At 44.1% G+C, this 27928-nt stretch overlaps 1 protein-coding gene across 2 annotated transcripts in view; it reads right to left on the bottom strand.

Annotated features, from left to right (window-relative positions):
* The window catches only part of SAMD4A (sterile alpha motif domain containing 4A), a 202496-nt gene that overhangs the window by 173239 nt on the left and 1329 nt on the right, over positions 1–27928 (bottom strand). For both annotated transcript variants that reach the window (XM_037155563.2, XM_037155560.2), the window contains exon 2: positions 27187–27807. In XM_037155563.2, coding sequence (XP_037011458.1) covers positions 27187–27382 — 196 coding nt within the window. In that variant the 5' untranslated portion in view covers positions 27383–27807. The remainder of the gene's footprint in view (positions 1–27186; positions 27808–27928) is intronic.

Raw genomic sequence — 27928 nt, forward strand, 5'->3', positions numbered from 1 at the left:
GGACACAACTCTGCTTCCTGGATTTTAAACTTGAAATCTGATCTGCCAAAAGGTTGCTAGTCGCCCCAGTCCGTCAGTAGGAAATGATGTGGCACAGGGTTTGGAGTCGAATAAAAAGTAGGATTAATGATCTGGAAGTCTGCGGGAACATCTCTTCTCTCCACGATCCAAGACTGCAAGTCCATGAACTCTCCTGAAATTTCCATAGAGAACTCCCAGTGTTTTAGGGAGAAATGAGGCACAGAGTGTTAAGGAGATTTCCCCCCAAATAATTGACCGCTTGAGGAGTGATCAGAAGGAACTATACCTGAAAAATTCAGGAAAAGTACTACTATTGTTGCTATTGCTAGCACATCTGTATATTGCTTTGTCCTTAACAAGTACTCTAGAGGTTCGCATTCCAGTTCAACATCTGCACGCTCTGTTGGGAGCTCACCACAAAGTCTAGTTTCCTTTCATTACCATGAATCTGACCCTCTTTCCGACATTCACCCTCTTCCCATCCACCTTTCCCTGCGGTAACCGCCATCCCATTGTCTGTGTCCATGAGTCAGCTGTTGTTTGTTTTGTTAGTTCACCTGTCACTTTTTGTTTGACATCCCCCACATGAGTGGCATCATACAGTTCTTGTCCTTTTCCATCTGATTTATTTCATTTGGTGTAATACCTTCAGAATTCATCCATGTTGTTGCAAATGGCAATAGTTCATCTTTTTATGGCTAAGTAGTATTCCACTGTGTGTTCGCATCTTCTTTATGTATTCATCTGCTGATGGAGACTTAGATTGTTTCCGTATCCTGACTATCCTACATGGTGCTGCCATAAACATAGGGGCATGTGTCTCTTTTTGAATCAGTGGTTTGGTACCCCTTGGATAAATATCCAGAAGAGGGACTGCTGGACCACATGGTGGCTCTAGTCTTAATTTTTTAAGGAACCTACGTACAGTTTTCCATAGTGTCCGCACCAACGTGCAACCCCACCATCGGTGCACGAGGGCTCTTCACCCGTGTCCTTCCCAAGGCTTGTTATTTCTTCCCGTCTTTGGACAACAGCTATGCTAATAGGTTTGAGGTTATCTCATTTAATTCTTACAATAATACTGTGAGTCAATTATGCTGTTTTCCCCATTGAAGAAATGAGAAGATTGAGACAAGCCAAGTAACCTGTTCAAGATCATCAAGACAGAGAAAGACTTAGGACAGAATTAGGACTCAGCGCTATTATCTCTAAGCCTTTTATCATAGAGACTAGAGCCCATTTCTCTCCACACAATCTAAGTAGTAGACTATTTTAAAAAATTTCTCATAGTGCAGAGGAAATACTTTATATGCAAAATGTGTGGGCTCCAACTATCTTACCTATAATTAATAAAACAACTTAAGGTGCTTAGATTATATTCAGGGGGTGGCAGATAAAAATGTAGTCTCTTTCTGTCACAAACATCTAACAAGGTGCTTTATGTTAAGTTAAAAATGTCCTCATCTCAGTCCTCACTTCTTTGAATAGTGGCTATTACTCCAGATATTTAGGGCAGTTTGACAACAGGAATGAAAAGTCTTAAAAACAAGCATACTATTTGGGAGTATCTACCACAGATGTGAATGTGCATTGCAATTCCTCTTCTAGAAATTTCTGCTAAAAGAATCAGGACAACTGCACAGAAATGTGACTAACGGGACCTTCCTGACACTGTGGTTCATATGGATAAATTACAGGTTGTCTACCTTCTACTCCGTCTTTATTTGTTTGTTTCACCATGTGCCAGTGTTTTTTTAAAAATCAGAAAAACAAAGCGGTTTTTTAATAAAGAGAATGAGAGGAAGAATAAATTCTGACACAGCAAATTTATTTTACCTAAAGATTCAGATGAGTGCTTTACAATATGTGAGTCAAAGAGGTATAACGCCGCATTTTATAATAGAGAAAAATTGGATAAAACTGAATTTTTTGGATCATCACAATATCTAACGATTATGATATCTTTATAAGACTGACCACTTCACAGAGATGTAAAATCATTGGTACTGGCTTTTGTTAGTGAATAAAGAAAGGCAATTATAAAATAGGATGGATGTACTATTATCTCACTGCGTATTCAGGGTCCAGCAGAAGCAAGGCCTGCTTGTGTGTGGTTGGTAGGGTAATAATATGGGTGTAATGATTTATAGTTTTAATTTGAACATTTCACTGAAAATGTCATATGGTGTACATGAGTGTGATATTGTTGTTACAGAATTACACGCTTATGATTTGGTAATAAAAGGTTTTGTAATAAAAAGGGGAGCGTTATTTGTACTGGACCCTGTATGTACATATTTGTAAAGGAAAAAGCTTTAGAGAGCTAGGACTACACTGGAATTAGCCTTGGTGAGCAGAATAACATCCAGTTATCTTGGGCAAGGACTCTGAAACCAGACTACCTGACTTGAAATCCTGATTGTGGCATTTTCCAGCTATAGAATCTTAAGCATTTGAACCTTTTTTGTGCTTCACTTTTCTCATTTGTAATGAGAATGGCAGTGCCTGTCTTGCTGGGCCATTATTAGTATAAACACGTGAGCACTTCTTTAGCAGAATACCTGGCACACAGTGAGGCCCTCACGCATGCCACTGTTATTGTCCTTGATGCCAGGGTCACCCACGGCTTATCTGTTTGTTTTTAATCTGTATCTTCCAAGTTTTCTACAGTTTGCATGGGATTACGTGTGTAATATTTTAAAATAACTTGAACAGTTATTTGCATACCTGTGTTCATAGCAGCATTATTCACAATCGCGTAAAGGTGGAAGCAACCCAAATGTCTGACAGATGAATGAACAAACTGATAGAAACATACAATGGGATATTTATTCACTCTTAAAAAGGAAGGAATTCTTGATACATGCTATAATACGCATACACCTTAAAACCATTATGCCAGATAAAATAAGCCAGACAAAAAACAAATGTTGCATGATTCCACTTATATGAGGATCACTTTGAGTGGTCCAATTCATAGAGGCAGAAAGCAGAGTGCTGGTCGCCCAGGCCTGGGGTGACGGGGGAATGGGCAGTAAGTGTTTGCGACACACAGGGTTTCAGTTTGGGAAGATGAAGAGAGTTCTGGGAATGGATGGTGGAAGTGCCTGTACAGCAATGTGAATGTGCTTAATGCCGCTCAACTCTATACTTAAAACAGTCAAATGGTAAATTTTATCTTATCTACATTGCCACAATTTAAAAAAATAACATAGCTGGACAAGCTTTATGCTTGGCCAGGAGAATTCTGAGACTATTCACTCAGGCCTTAGCTCTCATGAAGGGACAAGGCAGCAGTTTAGGCAGCACCCCCTCTCATCACAGAGAGGGGCTAAAGGGCGATGGGGTTCCCCTCCCCTCTTGCTCCAAGTCCCTCCGACCCCCTTCAGCCTTGCTCTTTCCCTAGGTTGCCTTTGCACTGAAATAAGGACTACACTGGGAACACACTCCATCCAACAGTCTTTGTTTTAGGGGAAAGAATTAAAAGTTTAAAGGTAAACTTAGAGACTGACCTAAAGAATCAAACTGAACATCATTTATCTGCTGCACAAAACTTTTGGGTAGCTACTCTAACACTCGTCCTGAGGGAACAGATTAGTCTTCCTATCTCTTTATTCCCTTTGTGGAGAAGTACATCTTCCATAAAGGAACTCATTCTCTTTCTAGATTAAGTGTGACTCATCTGCTCTCCCTCCTTTTAAAGTGCTTTGTTGAGGCCACAAACTCAGATATCTAAAGGGATCAGGCAGAAGCAAGGTGGGTTTAAGGCCACAATAGGGAGTAGTGGGGATTGAGGCAAAATGAAGAGTTCCTACCTGTCTAAAGGAGAAGCTCCTACTAAGCTTAGCAGGTTGTTCCCATGTAGTAGTAATGCATGTTCAGTGCTACCAATTTTAATTTTTCAGAAAAGGTATGAAACTCAGATTTGGATGTGAATCTCCCAAAGAAAATATAGGGTTTTTTGTTGTTAGTGGTGGTGGTTAGTTGGTTTTTTTTTTTTAAATGTTGTGTGAGCCAAACAAAGCACTTCTGCCTGGGGCTTCCCTTCATGGCGTCTGATTCACAGGTCAGTCTGCAAGCAGCGAAATTCTAACAAATGAGGCCCACCAGCTAACCCTTCAGTGAACACCAGAGTACTATGAATAGGGAGGCTACTTTTTGTAACTTGAAGATTTCCTTTTCTGGCCAGATATTCTCCACGTGCCCCTCCAGATCCACTCGCTCCTCTCCTCACCCTGCTCCATACCCCAGGAGGCTACCCTCCTCAAACTACATTTCTTGATTCCCTGTCCTTGGGGTTCACTGGAGTCATCCAATGGGATGGCCTGCAAGAAACTAGGGGAGGGAAGAGAAGAAGTTTGGGGTATCTAATCCCTTGGCCCCTGCCCTGCCAGGCTGCTTTGGCAGGTGACTGCCATATTCTCCCACAGGCCACCGCTCCCACCAGGTGGCCCTTTCCTCAGCTAGACCTCCTACCAGGTTCCAGTTCTCCCTTTCCTTTTCTCCTTAAGACTAAGGAGGGGTAATGGCTTTCTGTTAATTCCAGGACGCTTTGCCAAGTCTCGCTAATTTCCCTCACCCCTGCCAGCCTACACCTTTGTTAGCAGTCCTTTTATTTACTCCATGACGCCATCTCTTTCCTGCCAGGACCTGACCGACACGTGTTCCCACATCACATTCCATGATCCCAACATGATACCAAACGGACAAGGCCAAGGTCCCTCCCTGCCAGACCTGGGAGTCTAATTCCACAGAGGAAAGAGATCCACTAGGTGAGGCTACCTTGACCCTCTTTTTTCTAGGTTGAAAAGATACTATTTCTTGAACCTTACATGAACTCTAATTTCCAGGTGACAGTTGTGAATGACTGAAGTCCTTAGGTTTGCAGTCCCACTCTGGAACTGCAAAAACTGTGTCCTCCCCTTCCCACACAATTTGGAAATCAGGTATGCCTCTGTGGTCTTTTTCTTATATTTTCCTAAAATGTCCACATGAGACGGTTAACAACGTTTTAATAATTTTGAATGAGATGAGTCATTAACATGTTCTATTGAAGCTTTTCCTCCCATTTAAGCACTTTTAGGTGTCCTGCCTAATCCAATTACCTGAATATCCCATTATTGGACACTAAAAGTCTACATTCACAGGGACATTATCCCTGTATTCCTCTTAAGACTGTTCATGACTCCTTGTATTGTAGTCAGAAATGTAAAGATTTTAGTCACCATTACTAGATTTGTTAGATCATGTAATCATTTATTCCACAAATGTATATCTACATCTCTATATCTCTGTAAATATTTAGCACCAACTATGGACCCGTTTTGACCCTGGAGCTATGACGACATGAGGACCCTGATGTCAAGCAACTCAACATCTACGTTAGTTTGTAACTTATAAGCCAATGAGATTAATGCTTTAGTGGAGATGCGTTCACAGGTAAGAAACGCATCAATGAGGGATCGGCTAAGTCAGTCTACGGAGCTAAAAACGCGACCATTGTATTAGGGCGTGAAGGATGAGAGACGTGTTGTCAGATGGAAGAGAGAAAGGTATTCCAGACAGATGGGAAAACACATGCAAGACTCCAAAGAGAGACTGTGGCCTGGTTTACAAGTCTGTGTCTCTGATCGTGGGTATAGCTCAGGCCCCAGAGCAGGAGTTTTTAATGAACAGAGTGGATTTCACATGCCAACATTCTACTGTCATTATTATTTAGACACCTGCTAGAGTAAGCAATACAATTTATCATTCATGGTTGGCCCTAAATGGGAAATAGACCTTGGAAAATGCGTTATTTGTAGTGTTCCCAAAATTAAAAGGTAAAAGTTCTCAATGTTAGCAATGCACACTCCTGTCACTTAAATTCCATCGCAAAAATTAAGCTCCAACAAGTTTCTGATATGTTAGTATGGCTGAGACTTGTTTAATATTTTAAATTCATTCATGATTTAGTCATCTTGTCATACGACTATTTTAATGTGTTCCCAAGGGGAAAAGTACAACCACCAATTAAATCTGATTCAGCGATAAAAATCTAACCTCTGAATAATACAAATTGGGGCTCTTACTCCTCCCTATCCTTAAGCTTTCCCTTCTGCTACAGTTTTCCAGACCTAACCTGTTCTGCCCTGTTAGCAGAACTCATCATTTTGCTTTTAACCAGGAGAAACTATATGTGGTCTTTCTACTTCAACAGTCTGAACTGATTACACTAGCACTTTAAAAGGCACCATTTCTGTTCTGTACATGATGCAGATACCGTATGCTAATATGGGCAGAGCAAACAAACCCCAGCATATGCAGCACTGCCCGCAGGTCAAGGCCATCTAGTGGGGAAGGGTATGGGTCATGGGAGATTTTCCATGTCATGAATCTCTATGATACATCTCTGAAAGTCTTTTTTTTTTTTTTTACAGCAACCATATTTTACTTTTTAAGAGAAGAAACAAAGGCATATTCTTAGACTAGGTAGGCATATGAGTCATCTTCCTGTATAGGATCTGGTCTAGAAATTCCAGCAGACACTGCAGAAGAAATGCTGACAGAACCAGAGCAGCAGTGATCCTTCCCCCACTTCCCCAGGGAACAAGGAAGCCCCCTGGGCACCTGCATCTCCCCCACTCACTAGTCCTCCCACAGCTCACAACAGGCCAGGTCGAAGGCAGCCAGCTCTACAGCTCTACTGCCTGAGGTTCCTCCTTAAAAGAGAAGCTGCCCGCAGGATTGCTTCCCCTTAAAGACGCTGGGTCTTATTTTCAAACACCAAATACATTAGTTAAAATATAAACTTAAATCAGCTGGAGAGACACACATACATATTGATGGTTCAAGTGGACCTCAGTTTAGATGGCCATTATTTCAGCCCTTTAAGAAGAGGCCATTTTTCAATCGAAATTAAGCACCTGCCCAATAGTGTTCCACTGGGCGAAGGTTATAATTTACCAGATATTGCTCCTCCTGAAACCATTTTCTCTTTCCTCCTTGTGCTTGTCCCTTAAATTATCTAGAAAGTAAACACCATCCTCTTACATTGCCAGGTTTCAGGGGCTGGTTATTGTCTTTAAAAAGTGAATAGAAAAGCATGACTTGTTCATGTAACTTATTTGAGATCCATTCTAGCTAAAACAAGACTTACTTGATGAATGGAAAAAACAAAACCAGTCACTGAGATGAAGTACAATAAAAATACCAGGGTATAAGAGTAATGATCAGAATGACTTAATCATGAAGAAATTAATTAGGTTCTCCAGGAAGCAAGAATAATAATTATGACCAGAAGGACAAAAACATAAGCATCTACAATTATAGAAAACTAGAAACCATGTAACATTTCAATAACAGAAAAATGGTTACATAAATTATGTATCATCCAAAGAAGAGAATATTATGCATCCATTACAAGCCACATATGCAGAATGGCAGAATAATGATAATTATTGAAGCTAAATGTTGAGTACCTAGGAGTTGATTTTATTATTCTATTTTTTGTATGTCTAAAGTTTTTCATGAAACATATTTTACATAAAAATGTTTTCTAAAACTATTTAGTAACACAGGCAAATGCTTATCATTAACATAAGTGGAATGTGGAGGTGGGCAAAGTACAAACTGTAATAAGTATGATTCTGATTTTCTTAACAACACACACGTACACAGAGAAGACAGCCTAGAAGGAAAAGCTTTAAAATGATAAGCAATGAGTGGCTCTGAGTGGCAGATCAATGATGATTATTACTTTCTTCTTACACTTTTCTGAATCTAAAGATGTCTTAACAATGAATATGTTTTCCTTCTGTGATTAGCAACATGACAGACGGGAAGGGATTCCTACTTGGGAAGGGAAAGAAGATGACCGACTAACGGGTGAGAAAGAGCTGGCTCTGCCCAGATCGTTCCCAGCCACTGCACGGGGGCAAGACAACTGAATGGCGTTGACCATGTGAAAGATGCTTACAGGCTATCTGAGGAGATGACTTGAACACAAAACGATCTAATGCTACCAGACTGTAGACCAGTGTTGAATGAGGAGCTCTCACAAGTGCTACAGTGGTGAGAGGGAGGGAGGGAGGGAGTCTCAGAGCTGCGGGAGTGGAGGGATGATGACCTCACAAGGCTACCAGGGAAGTGAGCTGGGCTCCAAAGGACAAGTGGGACTTGTAGAGGCAGAGATAAAAGGAACTTGGGGGATGAGGGGGACTTTGAGTTGAAGGCACACTTGGAAGAAAAGGAAATGTGAGACACGGAGCAAATCGCTTTGTCTGAAACAAAGTTCATGCAGGAAATCGGTGAGAGATATGGCTGTCAAGTTAGGTTAGGGTGAAGGTTTTCAACCTCATCAGACTCCACGCCCCCTCTGCAACCCTGTAATGCAAGTCACAGATAATATAACCCAATCCATATACAATGCTATTAAAGCAATGTTATGACCTAGCTGTGATGCACAGGAGGAATGAAAGGAAGATCATTTATAATGGTACAGCATATGTTATACTATGTACATGTGCAGGCGTGAGGTCTGCAGAAGGCCATGAGCTGGTCAGATCCTTGGCCCTCCCGCAACCTCTGTGAATGCAGCAGTCACACACGCAGGCTGGCACGCCAGTCACAGACCACACGTACTGGTGCCAGTGTGGGAAGCCACTTGAGGTCAAGTCCTGAAGAAAACAAAATCCTGACCTCCACCCACTGAAACTGCAGAAAAGACCTTTTGCTCAAAAGTTGGTTGTAGGCGCTGATAATTACCAATGGGGTTTTTCACTTTTGTTGCCTGGTGGACATCGGAAAGTCAATTGGGAGGTAGGGCAACTCTCCATGGTAGGCACCTGGCCTTGACTCTGCCCACTAAATGCCAGTAGCAAACTGCCCTTAACACTGTGAAACTGACAACATCCCACAAATTTCTGAAGTACCCCTAGAGGCCACGGACGACTGGGACAGAATCAGCATTTATGTTGGGGGCGCCACTGGCATTCTGGGCAGGACACTGTACCTCGGGCACACCTGTCTCTCCTGTGCTGCAGGACACTGGCTATCCCTGTCAGCAGTCGCTAAAATCCAGTGATGGTGATAGCCAAATACAGCCCCTCATCTCTCTTGTTTGAGACCTACCATTCCACCTCTGAGAGACACTGACCAAGAACTTGGAAGTTTTGAATGTCAAGCCACTGAAGCAACTGAGGGAAGGAGGAGGCCTGTCTTAAAGAACTCCAACTTTTAAAACCTTTTAATCTTTCTATGATGCATCTCTCGAAGAACTTAAGCTCAGGAGCATGTGACTATTAAAGCAGAAAATGAAAACTATACTTAAAGCACCCTTGAACACTCAACTAACCTTCAGCTGTCTCCCAAACCCGAGGCAGCCCCTGGCTGCTCCTGGAGGGAGCAGGCTGCTGCAAGGCACCTTACCTGGGAGCCTGAGAAACACAAAACTCAAGAGTTGAGCACTTCTGGGGTTTCACGCCACTCAAGTGGGAAGGTCAATGTGGAGTAAGGCATGAGAAGAATGTAGTGTCACTTCTTAGAAAGACTCAGCATGACCGACAGAGTGGCTACGACACGGCATGGCTGTGGAAGATTAGGCTGGCTGGTCGGTGTCTTCCCACCTCTCGAGGTGCAGGCCCTTTGACGACAGCCACTGTTGAGAACCCTCTGTCTCCTTAACCTCCTTGTTTTTCTTCATAACACTTATTATCACACCCACAGTGCCGGCCACACCACAGGCAGGCAAGTGCTCGGTGAATTAATTTATTCCATAAATATTTATTGCCCTTCTGCTAAATTCCACATTCTCTTTTATGCGGGGGAGGAGCCACCTACAACACGGGTGTCACCCATTTTTCATGGACCTTACATTCAGGTGAGGGCGTTTGAATGACGGCTGCCTGGTACAGTACGCCACACAGTGATGAACAGCGTGAATAAAACGAAGTAAATAAGGATAAGGGGTTTAGAGATGGGGGTTGGGAAGCCGTCTCTGAGAAGGAGCTGTATGAACCGAGACCTGAAATATGGGAAGAAGTGAGCCACACAGAACAATACAAGGGAACTTCTGCCTTATTTGAGCACTAAAGTTAAGCTATCCTAATTAACACAAATCAAAGCAATGGACTTTGCTTTCAAATTAAGGAAAGGGCCATGTCTTGTATAAAGCTGGATCTTCCATTTCTAACGCGGTGTGTGTCCCTTCTTACAAGAAACACAGTTCTGAACAGGCACCCCAAAAAATTGTGACTGAATGAATGACACGAGCCATCCCACTGCTTCCTGCAAGGACACTTGTGCCCCCTGATGCTGGGCGGCACTGGCTGCAGCTGGTGTTAACGCTGCTCGGCTTCTTCAGCAACTTTGCTTCGAGTGGGGTCTTGCAGCTTAACATTGGTAACATAAATTGGATGCAGGATGGACCAGAAAAACACCAATGTGGAAAATCCAACCAAAGTATCCATATCATATATGGCTATAAAATTTCAACACACTGGAGTGAAAATATGAGGCCTTTTGACCCAGTAGGTGTCTGTGAGTCAGAAATCCACCAGCTTTAACGGACCTATAGCAGTCATTGTTTCCACACCACCTGCAGGCATTCCTCACGGGTGAGGATGTGAATTACTCCGGCTCCGAAAAATTTCACACATAATGAATCATTTACCCATTCTAACTCTTGTTCCACCTCTAATGTGTCACAGTGTAAAACAGACCAAACTCCAAAATGAACACTTTCGAGGATAAAAGTACTAATCTGCGCTCTTTGACATACTATTCTTAATACGTAAGTTGTATAAATTTTAATAACTAAAAACTCTTCTGAGATGATTAAGTAAAACCAAGCAGCACCTCTCCCTTCCTCTGGAACACTAAATGTTCTCCCACAGAGGGAGGAAATAAGCTTTTGACAGAAATAACACTTGCTTTCAAAAATCCTTTTCCTACCAAGAGAATCAAAATTTAAAACTCCCAGATATCAAATCACAGCAGAAAAGGAGACAGAAGGAAAGTATAAAAACTACAGCAGAATGATAGACACAGGGAAAAGTACCATCAAAGAAATGCACCTGAAAATAGTAAGAATCTATCAAACAAGGTTTCTTTTGTTTGTTACTAGTATCCAATTAGGAAGAGTGTACAAAAAGTAACCTACTTATGTGCATAGGCTCATTCATTGGCCCAAACTTTCAGGACAATGTGGTTAACATACTTTCTGCAAAATTTTAAGGATGTGTGACCTAGAAATTGCACTTACAAGCATAGATCCCAAAGTAATAACTGGGCTTTAAAGGATGCTTATCACAGCATTGTAACCCCCTGGACATACCCTACAGGACCAAGTGTAAACGTTTGGCTTTAATAAATTGTGGCACAGCCATACCATAAATGTGATACAGTCATTAAAAATGCTATTGTAGAAGAACTAATGGTGCTGCACTGAAATATGAATGACATTAAATTTAAAAAGACAGTTTAAATGTATTTTTCACAAAACTGCATATAAACACATATGGTCCTAATTTTGTATATTTAGGTAAAAAAATTATTTGTGTATTTATGTTAGGAAAGAAGACTCTAAATACATTCAATTAAATGAGAAACGGGATTATAGGTATGATTTATGTGATTTTCTCTGTTTTCCATTTTTCTACAATAGAAATGTAATTCTTCTTATAGAAATATTTTCTTTCAAAAAACTCTTTCAGCTAATTTGCTAGGACCTGATTTGCACAATCTGATAAATCTTTTCAGACACAGAAGAAAGTATGTTTAACAAAATAGACTTCTCAGAAATAGCTTTTGTGTTGAATTTTATTTCATCCACTTAATGCTCCTAATTCTTTATATTATAATATTATCAAGTGTAAACTTAGCACGGAACATTTATTTTAATCAGACAACATGTTAACAATTGTGTTGCCAAGCAATTGGATAAAGGGCAGTAACTAAAAGATCTTCTCTTCTAACTAATTAAATCATATTAAAAGTGAAATAATGATCCAAACATAATTACCAAGTTCATTCCACTTAACCAACTTTCCTCTGAGTGCCTACTATGTGCTAAGCCACCAACTGTACTGATCATTAATTTGCTGGGATCCTCTTCAATGGTTTAGACCCGAGATAAAAGAAACCATTCAAGTCTAAAGAGTTCATCTGCACAGTTGCCCCCAAACCTAAAGCCCAGTAGAACAACAGATCCTCTGATAAAAATTCCTCTGCCACACAGAGATGACCCTGGATGTTTTATCCCTCAGCTGCTCTGTCTTATCCGTAAGCTCTTCGACTCATGTATGTGCAATAGACTCCACCCAAAACCCAAACTTCAACACTGAGATGCAATTCCAAAAATGAAGTCAGTCTAGCACGCCACCACAATTCCAACGGTAAAAATAACACAATGCTTTATTTGCACTGACTTCGGTGAAAGCAGGCCAACCCAACCCACCTGTTACTTGCACAGCAGCTCAACAAGAAAACAGTATAAATATTCATTCTTTATGAAATTGCTCAGAGGTCATTTTTAAAGGGAAGGGTATCATCGATGGGACAGCTGGCATAGACTCGCTGTATTTACAGACGCCACACCTGCATTTTAAAAGGCCCTAGTAACTGAGACCATTGTAATGTACTATTACTATTTACATCGGTGGGGAAAATTGATGGAAAATATTACTAATTGTATAATCCCTAAGAGCATTTTATTTGATCATGTCACTGTGAACCCCCAAATCATTTAAATTCTATAAAATACTATTTGACAGAACAGGGTGCACATCTTTTCAAAAGGTTCACTGAATAATACGAGTGTTACAAATAACCTCTTCAACCTGCTGTCGCAACAGTGTAGATTTTCAACAGCTGTCAAAATAGATTCCAGTATCCATTGTACTCAAGTGTGTGAGAAGAAGATCTTAAAATTGTCAGGAGTGTCAGGATGCAGTAACTTCGTATAAAATGCAACCCAGCTGACTCCGCCAACTATAGTGAAATGGAGAAAGCTGGAATCGGCTCAAAGAGAAAAGGTCAGTCAAAGGAAGAAGGACATGGAGAGAATCCTATCCAAGAGCAGGTAAGTAGGTCCCAGCCCCGTGCTCTGACGCAACGGGTTTTATCTAGTAGGAGCTACAGAACAGAATTCTGGAAAACCATGTCATTCACCCCCAGCACAAAGGAACACCGTCTGGGTATTTGTTACTTGCTCTGCTGGTACTAGGGGCACTTGCTGGTTCAGGGCAAGGTTGCCTGATGCAGAAAATAAAAATACACAACCCCCAGCCCTGGCTGGGTGGCTCCGTTGGTTGCAACATTGTCCCATACCCCCCAAATTGTGGGTTCAATCCCCGGTCAGGGCACGTACATACATTTCAGGTTCAATCCCCGGTCAGGGAATGTATGGGAGGCAACCAATCAATGTGTCTCTCTCACACTGATATTTCTCTCTCTAAAATCAATAAACATATCCTCAGATGAGGAGTAAAAAAATACAGAACCCCCAGTTAACTCTGATTGCTGATATGCCACAGATAGTTCCTTTGGTATAAGTGAGAGTAGTATGCCCTGTTATTCACGGTGTTTCTGCAGTTCAGAGTTACCTGCACGTCCTGGATTTTAGCTGGCAACTACCTACAGTGAGGCTGATCAAACACTGGCCCTTCCCTCTTGGAGCTAATGCTCCAGTGCAGGATATCAGTGTAAAAAGGTAAACATTTTGAACTTTGTATTTTTAAAAATGTACTCTCGTATATACATTTCACCAAGATTCACTAATTCTAATGGTGAATCTTTGTCACCTTACATGTAACCATTTGAGAATAAATTGCAGACATCCTATCCCTTCCTCCCAAAAGCCTTGATTACACATCTCTTAATAATAAGGATATTTTCTGCCCTGGCCAGGTGGCTCAATCTATTGGAGCATCGTCCCATACAACAAAACGTTGTGGGTTCAATTCCCAGTTGGCCCATTCCTAGGTTAAAGGTTTGATCCCCAGGAGGGGCACATACAGGAGGCAACCCGTGGATGTTTCTGGATCGATGTGCCTCTCTCTCTCTCTCACCCCCCTCTCTCCCTCCATCTCCCTTTCTCTCCCTTTTTTCTCTCTAAAGTTAGCTTAAAAGAATATATCCCCAGATGAGGATTAAAGTAATAATAATAATAATGATAATAATAATTTCTAATGTGACCAAGGTATATTATAATATTAAGGAAATTTAAAATTGCTGTAATATTATCCTCTGTAATGGATATAGTCCACGTTTAAATTTCACCAATCGTCCCAATACTGGCAACACTCTTTCCCAATCCGAAAGCCAAGCGGGAACCCCAGGCTGCATTAAGTTGTCACCCCTGTAGTTCCCTTTGCTCTGGGGTGGTTCCTCAGCGAACACGGTCATCGCAATCCAGTGTGCGAGCTGGTGGCCTGCGGAGGGGGTGGGGGAGCACCGTAGATGGTGAGGTAGCTCCTTCTCTGTCTTCTATGCACAGACTGAGCTCCGCTGGGAACTCCACTCACCATTTTAACCCTTGAGAAATTCAACACAATACCCAAGCATTTCCTGTTTTAACTCAGGGAGTTTTTCCCTCTCTCAATGAGAAGTGGGGAAAGTCTTAAAGAAAACCAACAGTGGCGATTCCGTCCTAATGACACCTCTCTGAAATTCTGAGAACAGAACACTCAGTATTTCTGTGCAGCCCACCAGCCACTTACCATCAGAATCACACCTGAGGCTCAAATCAAACCACACAGCTCACGCTTCCAGTACCGTAAAACTGTGCTTGGGTCGTCTTCAAATGCTCGGGTTACATGGAAATTCTGCTGGCACTGCTCACTCTGACACACAAAGAAAATGTGCGAATAGGGAAGTTTTGTTCAAAACAAACAAACAAGAACACTGACAAGAAACCATTCTCCCTTTCCAACTGACACTTGTTCAAAGAAAGGTAAGGTAGAAATAATATTAAAGAATAAAAAGCCAACCATAATTATTTCCTTTTTTAGCTGAGGTATGCAAAAATGCTCAAAGGTTTCCCACTAAATGGTTTTAAGTGGACAACAACTTTTATGAAGTTACCTTTTTAATAATAAAACTTGAAAAACACAATGATCACAAATTTGTGAGGAACCCAGGCCTGCCGACTGAGGTCCAGAATCCCTGGAGTCCACTTCCACGGGCTCCACGAACACCCGCAACAGAGCATGTGCAGGCGGGCACCGTGGCCACAATGCAGCATTTTGCGTAACTCTCCCCAAAGAAATTCCTTAGCACTGACATCTGAGTCCTTCATACTGGAAGAAAGTGCACTCAGTGATCTAATCAATTAAAAGGATGAAAGCGGACACAAAGTGAACTTTGACAAACGACAGCCAGGCCAGCCTGTGGGGACTCTGGCTGCACAGCTGAACAGATGAGTCCTGACTGACTCATCAGGTCCAGGCCCAGAGGGGCTTGCGTTCACCGAGAGAAGCACGCACTTATTTCAGCTCTTGCTAATAAGCGAAAGCTCTGCATAGGAACCCACGGTTATCTTTTCCTGGGCCTTTTAAATAGCCACATCCCTGATTTTTTTACCCCACTGCTTCCGTTGGCCATTTGAGCACCATGTCACCCTGCATTTATATAACATGATGCTGCTCACCAAGTACTGTAGGTGCGCGTATAACTCCACTTCATCCCGCCAATGGCTCTGTGACCTTCACAGGGCTGACTCCACTCCACGCACGAGGACATGGAGGCCATGAGCATTTATATAGCTTCTACAAGGAGACGCACTTCTAAGTGAGAATGCCAGGACCCCAGCCCAGGTCTTCTGTAGGCACCAAGGCCTGGTACGAGCACCTGTTGCTCACATCCGGCCTTGACCATGTATCTCCTGGTTGCTCACATCCAGCCTTGATCATGCACCTCCTGGTAACTGCACCAGGCTCAGCATCTTGTCCTGTTCTATTATTAAGTCGTTAAATGCTTAGGGCTTTCTCACAACCAGGATGGAAACCCCTTGCGGATTAAGACTATGTGTTCAGTTTCTCTGTACTCATTCATCCATTCATTCAACAAAAACACTGATACCATCTACGTGCCAGGCACAAGGTCAGGTTCTGGAGGACAAAAGTGAGGAAGACACAGGCTAGTCGGGAAGAGGAGTGATTTCAATGCCTGGCACTGCAACTGTACCTGCGGGGTGCCATTGAGCCCCGTGGGGTCAGGGCACTCTCAGCAGGAGTTGCAGTTGGTCCGCCACACACGCGAGCACCTGGGAAGAAACCGTTTCACCAGCCGGGGAGTGAAATCCCTCCCCCAGGCGGCGGGGCAGTCAGGAACGACTCCCAGTTCTCCGCTGGGATTTAGGGTAACTCCAGAGTGGCTGAGTCAGAGTCCGCATAAATCAAGAGGACATTACTGGAACTGTGATTAAAACATGCCAAAATAAAGTCAAACCTTCCTACACGAAACTGCAGTCTCAAAATAGGAGCGGTAATCATCTTCCAATGAAAACAAATGGGCGCTGTATTGTGAGTGACGAAACACACAAAAGGGGGGGCGGTCTGGAAACCGCTTCAAGAAGCTCATCCTGATAAACGCCGTCTTTGGCATTCAGGAAAGGAGAGCATCGCTCGTGCCCAGCACACACAGTCCTTCGATGTGGCGGCCGTGCTGGCCGAGGCAACCATGGGAAGGTTGTCGAGCCCAGGTCACCAGCCCTGCCCCTACTGCAGGACCCTAGAGGACTCTAGTCCTCTCAGATCTTCACCGGAGGGGCTGGGATCGGCACGGTCTCGCCCAGATCCTTAATTGCATGCTGCCAGAAAATGAAGTAAGAAGAATTCACTCTTACGCCTGCTGAAACAGGTCTTCCTAAACCAATCTTCAGAAATTTCCTTCCATTTACAAACAATGGAAAAGCTTGTTTTCACTTACAGCTCCGGAGTTGGTGCTTTGCCCAATGCTAGATCCTAAGGAGATCCTGACCCAGCTCATCAATTGCTAGTGTGTCAATGTCAAGGATGCCACGAGCTATTAGGTAACACATTGCTCATTATTTCCTCCCCACAGTTCGCAGGGCCTCTTTCCTTCCCCAAGTCCTGCCTGTTCATGTGGAGGCAGAATAAGCTTCCATTCCCCGAGTCTCCCTCACAGGAAGGGAAATTCTGAATCGATGCCTTCACTTAATTCAAAAAAAAATTTGCCAGTGTGAAAAAGAAGCCAAGCCATATCAAGCTCCATAGGATTAAAATCTGATAAATAAGAAGCACATTAAAAAGAACAAGCTGAAAAGAAGTCTTCCAAGACCAATTTATAAAATGTTAGAGTGAAACACATTAAACTACCTTTAAATATCCTCAGGCACTTTTCTTTCAAATGCCAACATTTTAGTTACTAAGAACTGGAAGCCATCTGCAGCCTTCACTGGTGGTGAGGAGTCAACACAGGCTTCCAGGTCGGAAACACCTTGGTGAGCGAGGCACAGGTTCAACCACTCTCAACCTACATCTGCTCGTCTGCCGAGTGGAGATAATAACTACTTTGTGGAATTTATATAATTTAGAAACCAGTTATTAAGCATTGACTATGTTCAAGAGTCTGGGTAGTAATGAGCACACTATTTAATTATTGCAACGTATTGTATTTCATTTTCACAGCTATTAGTTCTGCTTCATTGTGTCATTCACCTGCTCGATAATTGGAGGTAATGGGTGTGTATATGTGCAGGTATCAGCACCGTGCCTGACACTGTTGAAGAGGAAGGAAAGAAAGAAGGGAGAAGGGAGGGAGGGAGGGAGGCAGGGAGGGAGGAAGGAAGGAAGGAAGGGAGGAGGAAGGAAGGAAGGAAGGGAGGGAGGGAGGAAGGCAGGGAGGAAGGAAGGAAGGAAGGAAGGAAGGGAGGGAGGGAGGGAGGGAGGGAGGGAGGAAGGGCAGCTATAACCATACAAAGAATATCTGTCTCATGCTCACTTTTAGAACTGGATGGAGAGAACAAGAAGATTCATGGGATGCCGACTGCAATTATGAGTTACCTTTGCTAATAAATGACTGACACTTGGGGCTTATTGCTGTTGGGTGACCCCAAAGCAGCAATATTTGATCTAGTTCATTACTTCTTTTCTTAAACACGGTGGCACCACTCATCACGGTCACTTAGCACCACTTCAATGCCACTTCACAAAAAGAACAGAAAATCACTCTAAAGTGTGTCTCTCAAACAAAAGCCACCAACCTGTGGCCCAATCAGGCCAAGAAGTATCAGAGGAATACACTGGAAATAATTTGAGGGAGACTTTGAAGACCACCCTTACCCATTCAGTCTTACTGTCTCTCTTTTTCTTCTCTGCTCCTGAAAGTTTTGTTTTCTTATCTTTATTCCCGTTCCATAGGAGTCATAGAATCTTAAGGTGAGGAGGTCCTTTGGGGGTCCTCCAAGGGGTCTCAGCTTCTTTTCTAAGGAAACCCACACTGAGTTCCTCCAGGGGAGAGGGCGGAGTGGTTCTGGAGTGAGGCCACCTGCTTCCTCCCTGACCAGTGGGATAATGACCGTCCCCACCTAATCGCATAGGGTGGTTGGGATGAGTAAACGAGAGACCCCACGCAAAGAATTCACTAAGGTGCCTGGCACAAAGCAGGCTTTCTATGAACAGGAGCCAGCCCCATTCAGAAGTATTACTCTGTGCCTCGCACAGGGCTAAACGCTTGTCCACCCCTGGTGCAGCCCCAGCCACTGCCTCCAAAACAGCTTAAGCCCCCGTCTGGGAGCCCTGATAGTTCGAGTTTTTCTTTACTTTGAGCTCCATGGACTGCACCTTGCATACACTGCCTTCTACACGGATACAGAATTGAACCCCTCCACTCCACTCCAAGCCAAGCTTTCAAAGAACCAATGACAGTTGTCATGTTCTCTGCTCATCTTTTTCTCCAGCTGAAATGTCCCCTGGTTCTCAAGTGTACCGCCATGCTTTCCTCTGGCCACTTTCTGACTGGTCCATTTTCCTCAGTGTGTGTACCCAGAATGAAATGACAGACTGGCCAGAGCTCATCTTATATTGTTATTCAGAACGGAAAACCCATTCTGAACATGGTATTGTTATATATTGTATCATATATCTAATGTATTATTAAAGGTTTAGTGGCTTTGGAGACAACCACATTGTGACATTATTCATACTAAGCTCACAGTCTACTAAAAGCCAGAAGTCCTGTTCGCGCTCGCTGCTAATGAGCCACGCCTCCTCTGAGTGAGGTCTAGGGGCTGCAGAGAGTGGTCTCATAGTCATCTTGTCACCTTCGAGTGCTATTTGGGATCGGGATTCTGTCTATGCCATGAAGCCCTCAGCTACTTGTTCTCGGCCCAGCTCCCACTGCAGCCCTTGCTGTGGCCACCAGCTTCAGGGAGGTGTAACCTGATGGCATTCTGCCTCAGTTGTCCCACTCTCTAGCTTTCTGCCTGGGGGCTTCTTGACACCACAGTGTAAGACATGGTGGAAAGGCTCAGCTTTGCAAACCTGGAAGAGCAGGGACTTGGCACGCTGGGACGCCCTTGACCAAGGTGCCAGGGAAGCCTGTAGATAGATGCCCACTCCGTCTGTCCTTTGACCCCTTCTGAGGTACAGACCCCCTTTCCTGTTCCCTGAGGTCAGTGTTCCAAATAAACTACCTGCACACCAGCCCTTGCCTCGAACTCTGCTTTCTTGGAGACCCCAGGCTAGGTCACATGTCTACATGTGAGCCCTGAGGCACAGCACCCAAGACCTTCCTTGAGGCTGAGAGTCACCAAAGCCGGCCTGTCAGTCACTGCAACCACTCTAAGGCCACTGGACTAGACTTTTCTCCAGCCCTCCAGGTCTCCATTTTGTCCATCAGGAAGGAAGGCGCTTTGCCAAAGGCGGTGCTGAAACTTTGCCATGGGCTGCCTATCAGAATTCCTGCGCTCTGCCCACAGCACAGAAATTTCCCCGTAAATGCTATCTCCCGTTCCATTGCCCCGTCAACAAAGAAATGACGTTAGTTAGTTCTCCGTTACCCATTCTTCCCATTCTTTGGAAAACCAGGCCACTTCCTATTTCCTCATTCAAATACTAGCAAATCGAGTTTTAAAGAATCTTCTAGGATCTTACACAGGATCGGGGTTGACTTCCCAGACCCCTACTAGGTACAGAACCTACTTTTGCCCTCCATTTTTTTTCAAACAGAGACAGTGTTATTTGGGGAGGCTTCAGATGACACACCTATTCTCTTATGACTCTTTAGAATTCAGAAGTGGCTCAGCATTGCCATTTTAGTCACACATTTAAATCGCTATTTGGTGCATATACTCACATAGATAAGTGAGTACGAGGAAAGTCAACATTCTATGTGTATCTATGCTACACACACAAACACCTGCATTCCACCGGGAGACGTGAGGATAAGCTGCTACAGAAATTCTGATGATTGTGCTTTATGGGAGTGTGCTGGGGAAGTGGGAAGAGCTCTCTTCCACCCGGTGTCTGGGATGAACATTCCTGCTCTCTCCACCTCAACATCACAGTCCATAGCATCAGGAGAAAAAAAAAAGAATTGTTCCTGGAACCTGATCTCCCATGGGACGCTCATCATTAGAAGGCCTGGAAATTGCAGCAGAGGCCTGTCCAAAAGCCCGGGAAAATGCTGCAGCAGAAGCCAGCTCTGCCTTCCTCAAACCCAGACTCACTCTCAGAGGGTGAAAAATAAAAATAAAATAATAAAGTATAAGGTTCCTACGTAGAGAGGGAACCACCTCCGAGAACTAGCTTGTGCGTCCCAAGGAGTGCCGTGCTCCTGCGGGAAAGCAGGCTGGCTCTTCAGATGTCCAAGCTGGCTCTTGGGGTGCAACCTTCTTCACAGTAAGGTGCACATCTGGACTAGCTAAATGAGAGAGAGATCGACTCCTGTTCTGAGAGGGCTGCTTTCTTTGGGAGATTCCTGCCTCAGGGCAGCCCCCGAAGCCAAAAAAGAAAAAAAATAAAGGCTCAGAGGCGATGTCTAATTCTACGTCTTAATCTATGTGAATTGGATGAGCTCAGTAAGGCCTTGGAATGATTACAAGGGATGGAGAGAAAGGAACAGGCTAAAAACTTAAAGTAGTAATTTTTCATTTTTTATTTTTTATTTTTTATGAGCACCACACCTTTCCTAGAGAATGAGTTATACAAGGCAAAGGCCCATAGATGAAAACTTCCCAATTTCTCCAGGTCAAGGAGAGCAATATTTTCTCTTCTCCAGCGTCATCAATTCTTTCTAGAGTTACGCTTCTGCGGGGATATTCTGGGCAGTTTTCCGTTATCTCTCAGCCCTTCTGATTCTCATTTCACCCTTGTTTGTCTGTTTAAACATAAACCAACTGATTTGACTACTACGTCTGTCTGTCTGCGTTTACTTGTGTTTCATGGGACCTGTTTATCACACATACTCAGTCACTGAAGCCCTTGAGCACCGAAGCTGAACAGTCCCATCCGGTTATTCACCACAAGGAGCACAGAGGGGAACGACCACCCAAACAGCATTACCGCACCCTCACTAAAAAGTGTTTCCAATACAGAAGCCCAATATATTTCATTCAGCATCTGCTTTCCGCTTTCGCCAACTGGAGGGAAAAAGTGTTGACAGGAAATGTGGGAAAAGTGGGTCAGTGCTGCATTTTTAGGAACCAATGTGACAGGGAAAAACAGAGCTAAAATGTAGAAGGTGGAGTGAGGTAGGCTCATGTCTTTTCGGGGTTCCAAGTCCTCTCCAATCTCTCCTTGATAACCTTTTACATAAAAAGATGCCCTACATAACATTTTATATAAACTTTTACCTAAACTCTACATTAATTAGAGGTGAGGTAAACCTGGGGAATAGAGTAGGCCATCATTTGATTATTAATAAGGAACTTTTGGACAATAACAAGGTTTGATTAGCTCCTTTTTACAGATGAGAACACAGGCTCAGAATCTGACTGACTGATTCAAAATACATACTCTAAGGATGTTCCGGGGCATATGCCCTCCTGTGGATATAAAGAAGTGGCCACCTGGGCAATACCTTCTTTTCCTCTCCACCCCAATCCTTCTCCTGCCATGAACCAATGCTGGCAGCAACAAAGCTACCCTGAGCTGATGACGCCACCAGGTGGCCACCATGGGAACTGTCTGAACCAAACTGCCTGCCTTCTCCCATCTCTGCTTCTCAGAGGATCACACATACACCAAAAAGCTCTTTTCCAAAAGTGTACACAGTGATATTGGCCTGAAGTTTTCTTTCTTTGTTGTGTCTCTATCTGGTTTTGGAATTAAGATGATGCTAGCTTCATAAAAAGAATTTGGGAGTTTTCCATTCTTCTGGATTTTTTGGAATAATACTGCTTCAATTTCTTTTGCTGTTATTGGTGTATTTAGATTTTCTGCTTCTTTTTCACTGAGTTTTGGAAGATTGTATTTTTCTAGAAATGTGTCCATTTCCCCTAGGTTTTCGAATTTCTTGGCATACAGTTCTTCATAGTAATTTCTTACAATCCCTTCTATTTCTGTGGTATCAGTTGTAATCTCTCCTCTTTCATTTCTGATTGTGTTTATTTGTGTCCTCTCTCTTCTTTTCTTGATGAGCCTACTTAAAGGCTTGTCTATTTTGTTTATCTTCTCAAAGAACCAACTCCTGGATTCATTGATCCTTAAAATTGTGCTTTTAGTTTCTATGTCATTTAATTCTGCTCTAATCTTGGTTATTTCCTTCCTTCTGCTTGCTCTGGGCTGTCTTTGTTGTTGTTCCTCGAGTTCTTGCAGGCGTAGGGTTAGGCACACACCTTTCATCTTTTAACTCCTTTCCAAAAAGCCTTCATGGGTTTTCTGTCATCTCTGCAGGGTCAAGTCCAAATACCTTAGCTGACAAAGTCCCGTACACCCATAGCTTCTGTTTTAACTGGCCTTTTTAGAGCTCAACATTCTACACTCTTCTAGCCACTCTGAAAGCACTATTTTCTGCGCACCACTGGGGCCTTTCAGAAGGCAGTATTTTTATAAATATGATCTTTTTCTGCTTAGAATACACCTTCTTGCCTGCTTTCTACAATCCTTTTTACATACTGAACCAACACCTATTCACCCTCCAAAGCGCAACTCAAACATACTCTTCTTCATTGAATCCTTCCTGATTCCCCCAGGCAATTAGCTTCGAGGTTCACAATGCATCTGGAACCCCTGCTCCTACCCACGGCTGTGCCTGAGCACCCGTGACACTGTATCAGTCATTTACTCAACACAGTATCTGTGTACCAGACACCAAACTATACAGTAAGTTACCCTTGTATTCCCACCCTGTAACACAGGGCCAGGAAAATTGTAGGCACTCAGAAAATGTATGTAGATGAACAAGTGAGAGAAAGAACTACAAACAAGAGCTTATCCAGTATCATCAGGAAAATCACTACTCTTCGGCTCTCCTTTTATGCCACTTGTGACTTTAAAAAGCAACTCAGAACAGGGAATCAGCCAAAGAAAGCAGCCCTCTCAGAACAGGAGTCGAGCAACTCAGAGTAGGGCATACCTGCAATACGGAAACTAAAAACCGTAAAAATCATAGAGCCGACATCTTCACCCTGTAATGAGAGTAAATACACCCGCAAGTCCTTTGTGACTTTCACAATTAGTTTTGTTTCCAGCACCACCATTTCAGTTAATGCTTTTTCCTGTATTTGATTGTCAGTAAAACATGTAACTTTTTGACATTTATTTACTGCAAACATATGCAATTCCTCAAAAAATATGCATTGTTCTGTGAGTTAATAAGTCACTGTGGATTCACTTGCAAATCTCCATCTATTACACCATTTCCATTGGAAAAATGTATTTCAAGTCCAATTAACCAATGGCACACAACCTATTTTTCTTTGGGGAACTGGAGTTCTAGTCAGTGGGTTACATTTTTGCCACTTTTAGGTATTGAATGAACTCTTGGCTCTAGAAACAATTATCTTCCAACTGAGACTGTCTAGAAGTCTCAGTGTTAACCTGGCTTGGTGGCTGAAGGGTACTTTTCTAAGGCTATAAAGCTTCTGAAAGCACACTTCCACTTAAAGAGCTGATCATGACCTGTGCCTACCCAGCAAATCTGGAGACACACACACACACACACGCACACACACACACACACACACAACTCCACAGAAAGGGGATCAACCATTTTTGGTCTCAGATGACCATGACCCTGAGGCAAAGGACAGACCAGTGAGGCACTAGATGCTCAATAAATGCTAAACTGAAAAGAATGAAAAGTTAATATCCAAATGCATCCCACAGATTTCAAATAAACAAGGTCTAATGTGAAAGAGTCTCTCTATTTAAAGTCAGTTCTGAAGAAAACAGGACCAAGTTCACACTATTACTATTTTTTATTATATAGAGATGAAGCCCCGGATATGAATTTGGTGCCCATTTTCCAAATTTTAAAAGCTGTCAATACCAGAAGAAATATGCGTGCTTCCTAAATTGATGGTTACAAAATAAAGTAACCGATACGTGAAGATTTGGGTACAGGAGACCTCTGCCAGCCAGTGAAGGAGTCATCACACGCAGCCCAGTTTTCTTAATGGGTAAGAGCTTTACAGACTGAAACAGCTTGGGAGGTCAACTATCCTGAGTGTCAATATCTCCAAAGTTTATGGCCTATTTCCCTCTCTTCTCAAAGAGTGCACTTAAAAATGTATCCCTTGGGTCATTCACTCTCGTTCATGGTAAACATCAATTACTGATTTATGTTATTTCAGGGGAATGCCTGCAGGATGGATGGAGGATTCCTACCTGAATTATTGCCCCGAATTTTTTCTCTCTTCCCTGGCTGTCAAGCTGTCAGGGATCATCTTTCATTCCTGGTTACAGCAGCCAATCACCCTGTTCTAAATGTATTAATAACCATAACATGCAATGGAGTATTGTTCAATTTTTTAATGTAAAGATTGTTGTCTAAAATAAGAGTAATTATGTCCCCAGAGAGGATACGAAGTATTCTCCCAGGGATTAGGCCATCTATTCTGGTTGCTCAACGGGCATTGCTGCCCTTTCTTCATCCTCAATTGCGTTCCAATGCCTGTAAGTGGGCATTCTTCAGACTCAGGTATTATGACACATCTTGATGCTCTCTGTGGCCCCCATGCTTCAGAGGTAGAGCAAACCAGCACACGGCTAGGGAACTTCCGTCCTGGCCACACAACAAAGCAAATGCAAAGGATTCCAAGGAAACAAACTGTCCGGACTGAAAGGTTAACCCACCAACTGGAAAACGGTCCTCATCTTACATAACGGGCCTAGATGGAGCATGTCCCCAGCATTCGGCAGCACGGACAGGCCGGTGTCTTGCGCAAATAAGTGTGGGAAAAAATTGGGGGGTGGATTATGAAATGACAAAACAACTCACAGAAGTTCAATCTTTTCTTGGATTATTAAATTACAAGTTTTTTAAAGTAAGCAACTTCTTTTTAATTCCATACGGTAATGCTTCACTTACTGAACTGCTGCTCTATTGGAAAAAGTCTTCTTTACTCAGCAGGAAAAAAAAATGTTGCTCTAATAATTGAGTAACTGAAAGATTAATTATCATCATTTTAAACCGTCCCCACAAGCACTGAAGTCAAGCATTCAACATAAATGATGGCACTCCAGTCCTGTGCATTCCACAAAACGCAAAAGTTTATGTAACCTTGTTTGTCAAACCTGAGAAAGCAAAATCAAGCAGGTGAGCCAGGCCACCCTGTCACATTAAGGACGGAAATAAAGAGAGTAGACATCAGTTATCCTGGTCATGCTTCCACACCCTTATAAAGGAGGCTGGCCTTTTAGCTATTTATAAATATGGGGCTGAAGGGACCCTGCCGCCAGGACCCTAGAGAGACACAGGGTGACCTGTCAGGCTCCAGCTGATCCCAGGGGGGTTGTGAGATCTCTCTCGGTGTGCCCCCCCAACACTTGTCAGCACAAGTTCTTGTGGGTGCAGTCCTGTCTGCTCAGGAAAAGGACTGTGAGGATTTCAAGCGGTCACTTCCAGCCTTTGATTCTATATATGGAAACATCCCATCCTAGTGTTTCCAGCATCATGAGCACCACATCAGGGAGGAGGAGTAAGGAGGAGGCGAGCTCCTTGCCTGCTGCCCTGACAACACAGTCGCTCTGTCTCCCAGGCCCCACTGCCCTGGACTGGCCCTTGTCATCAAATGGCAGCCCAGACCTCTGCTGAGTCTCGCAGGCCAACGGCTCTAACACGGAACAGCTGGAAGAGGACCCTGCATTCTTTGCTCTGCGTAAACACTGGGGGATCTGTTCACCCTCCTGCTGCCGCAGGAACGAAAGAATTTCCCCTATCCAAAACTACCACGAGCAGACCTTCCCTCCATCCCCCATCCTCGCTCCACCCCTCTGCATCCAGGGATATCATTCCAGTCTGTCACTGCCCATGCTAGCAAATGGCAAACTGCTGGGCCTTTTGCACGCATGCACTTCCTATCCTAGTTGAGGAGTCGGTAAATCCTAGCAGAGGAATATGGGACGATCCTGTTATCTTCAGTAAAGTTTCCTAACAAAAAGCGGCAAGGACATGCCTCCGGTGGGTGAGACCCTTTCTACAAGATCCGTACCAATTCGAACACCGTCAGTCATGACAGATCAGCATATCCGAATAGTATAGGCACTGCAAGTATTTTAATACTCGGTAGCGTCACCTACATATTACTCAGAATACGGAGCTCTAACTGTAATACCCGTGGGGAGAGATTAAGAATAAAATTGGATTTCCATGTATTGCCCACACAGCCTAATCAAAGCCCGGCTTCCTCATGTGTTGCCGAAACCCGGAGAGCCACGTTGCCCGAACGAAGAAGAAAAAAAGCCCAGAAAATCCAGACTCTACGTGACCTGACTTACTTATTTCCCAGGAAACTGCATGAGAGAAAAATCAATCATTCACGCTACCGTAGCTACCACACGGAATGGAGTTGACAGTGGGCAAAAAAACCCCAAAGCGGCCAGCGGAGGTAAGTGGGCGGCAGGGGCGGGGACGACGAAGGGGTCGAGAGGCCAAGGGCCCCGGGGACGGGCGCCCGTGTCCCCGCGGACCGCGGCTGGGGGCGGAGCCTGGGCCCGAGGCCGCGAATGGGAGGGTGGGGGGGACCGCGCGGCGCGACAGCGGCGGCCGCACACTCACCGGGGCTGTTGGCCTCGCCCTCCAGGACGTGCAGCTCCGCGCAGTCGGCCAGCGAGTGCTCCAGGCAGAGCTGGAGGAAGCGGGCCTGGGTCTGGCTCACGCGCTTGAGCAGCGACAGCAGCGCAACAGTCTGCTCGCATTCGTTCCAGCCCTTAAACCAGCCAGCCAGCACCCCGACCTGGTCGCGAAACATCATGGTTAGGGGGCTGCCCGCGGTCTACACAGCCCCCCTGGCGGCCGGCCCGCCTGCCCCAAACTTTGGCGGAGCCGCAGCCCCGCGGCCGCCGGAGCCGCGTTCCGGTTCCAAGGTGGCTCGGGCGCCCGGACGCCGCAGGTACCGCCTCGGCTCCTGCCTCTCGTCTGGTTTCAGTTACGTTCCGGTGGTTCTGGCTGATTTCCCCAGAGACGATGACAGACAGTAGCACGGAAATGTTTCTTTTTTTTAAAAAAATAACGATTTTCTAAAAAATCCGCACAAGGCACACAAACTGAATGAAGAATGCTTTCTTTCCCCCTCCTTCTCACAGCTTCGGGATGGTAATTGTCGGCGTCCCGGGGCCTCTTTCCCGATGGGCGGCAGCTCGGACCCTTCACACCCGCATTCCCGAGCGGCGGTCACCACTGAAAGGAGAGAAAGGGCTGCAGTGAGACCTCGGCCGGCCGGCCACGGAGCGCGCCCAACGAGTGCATCCGAGGGGCGGGGGGCGCCTGGCGGGGTCTCGGTCCCCCAAATTCCGGTTGC

This window comes from Artibeus jamaicensis, unplaced genomic scaffold, assembly GCF_021234435.1.
Source record: "Artibeus jamaicensis isolate MK-2021 breed Jamaican fruit bat unplaced genomic scaffold, CSHL_Jam_final contig_548, whole genome shotgun sequence".
NCBI classification, from domain to species: Eukaryota; Metazoa; Chordata; class Mammalia; order Chiroptera; family Phyllostomidae; genus Artibeus; species Artibeus jamaicensis.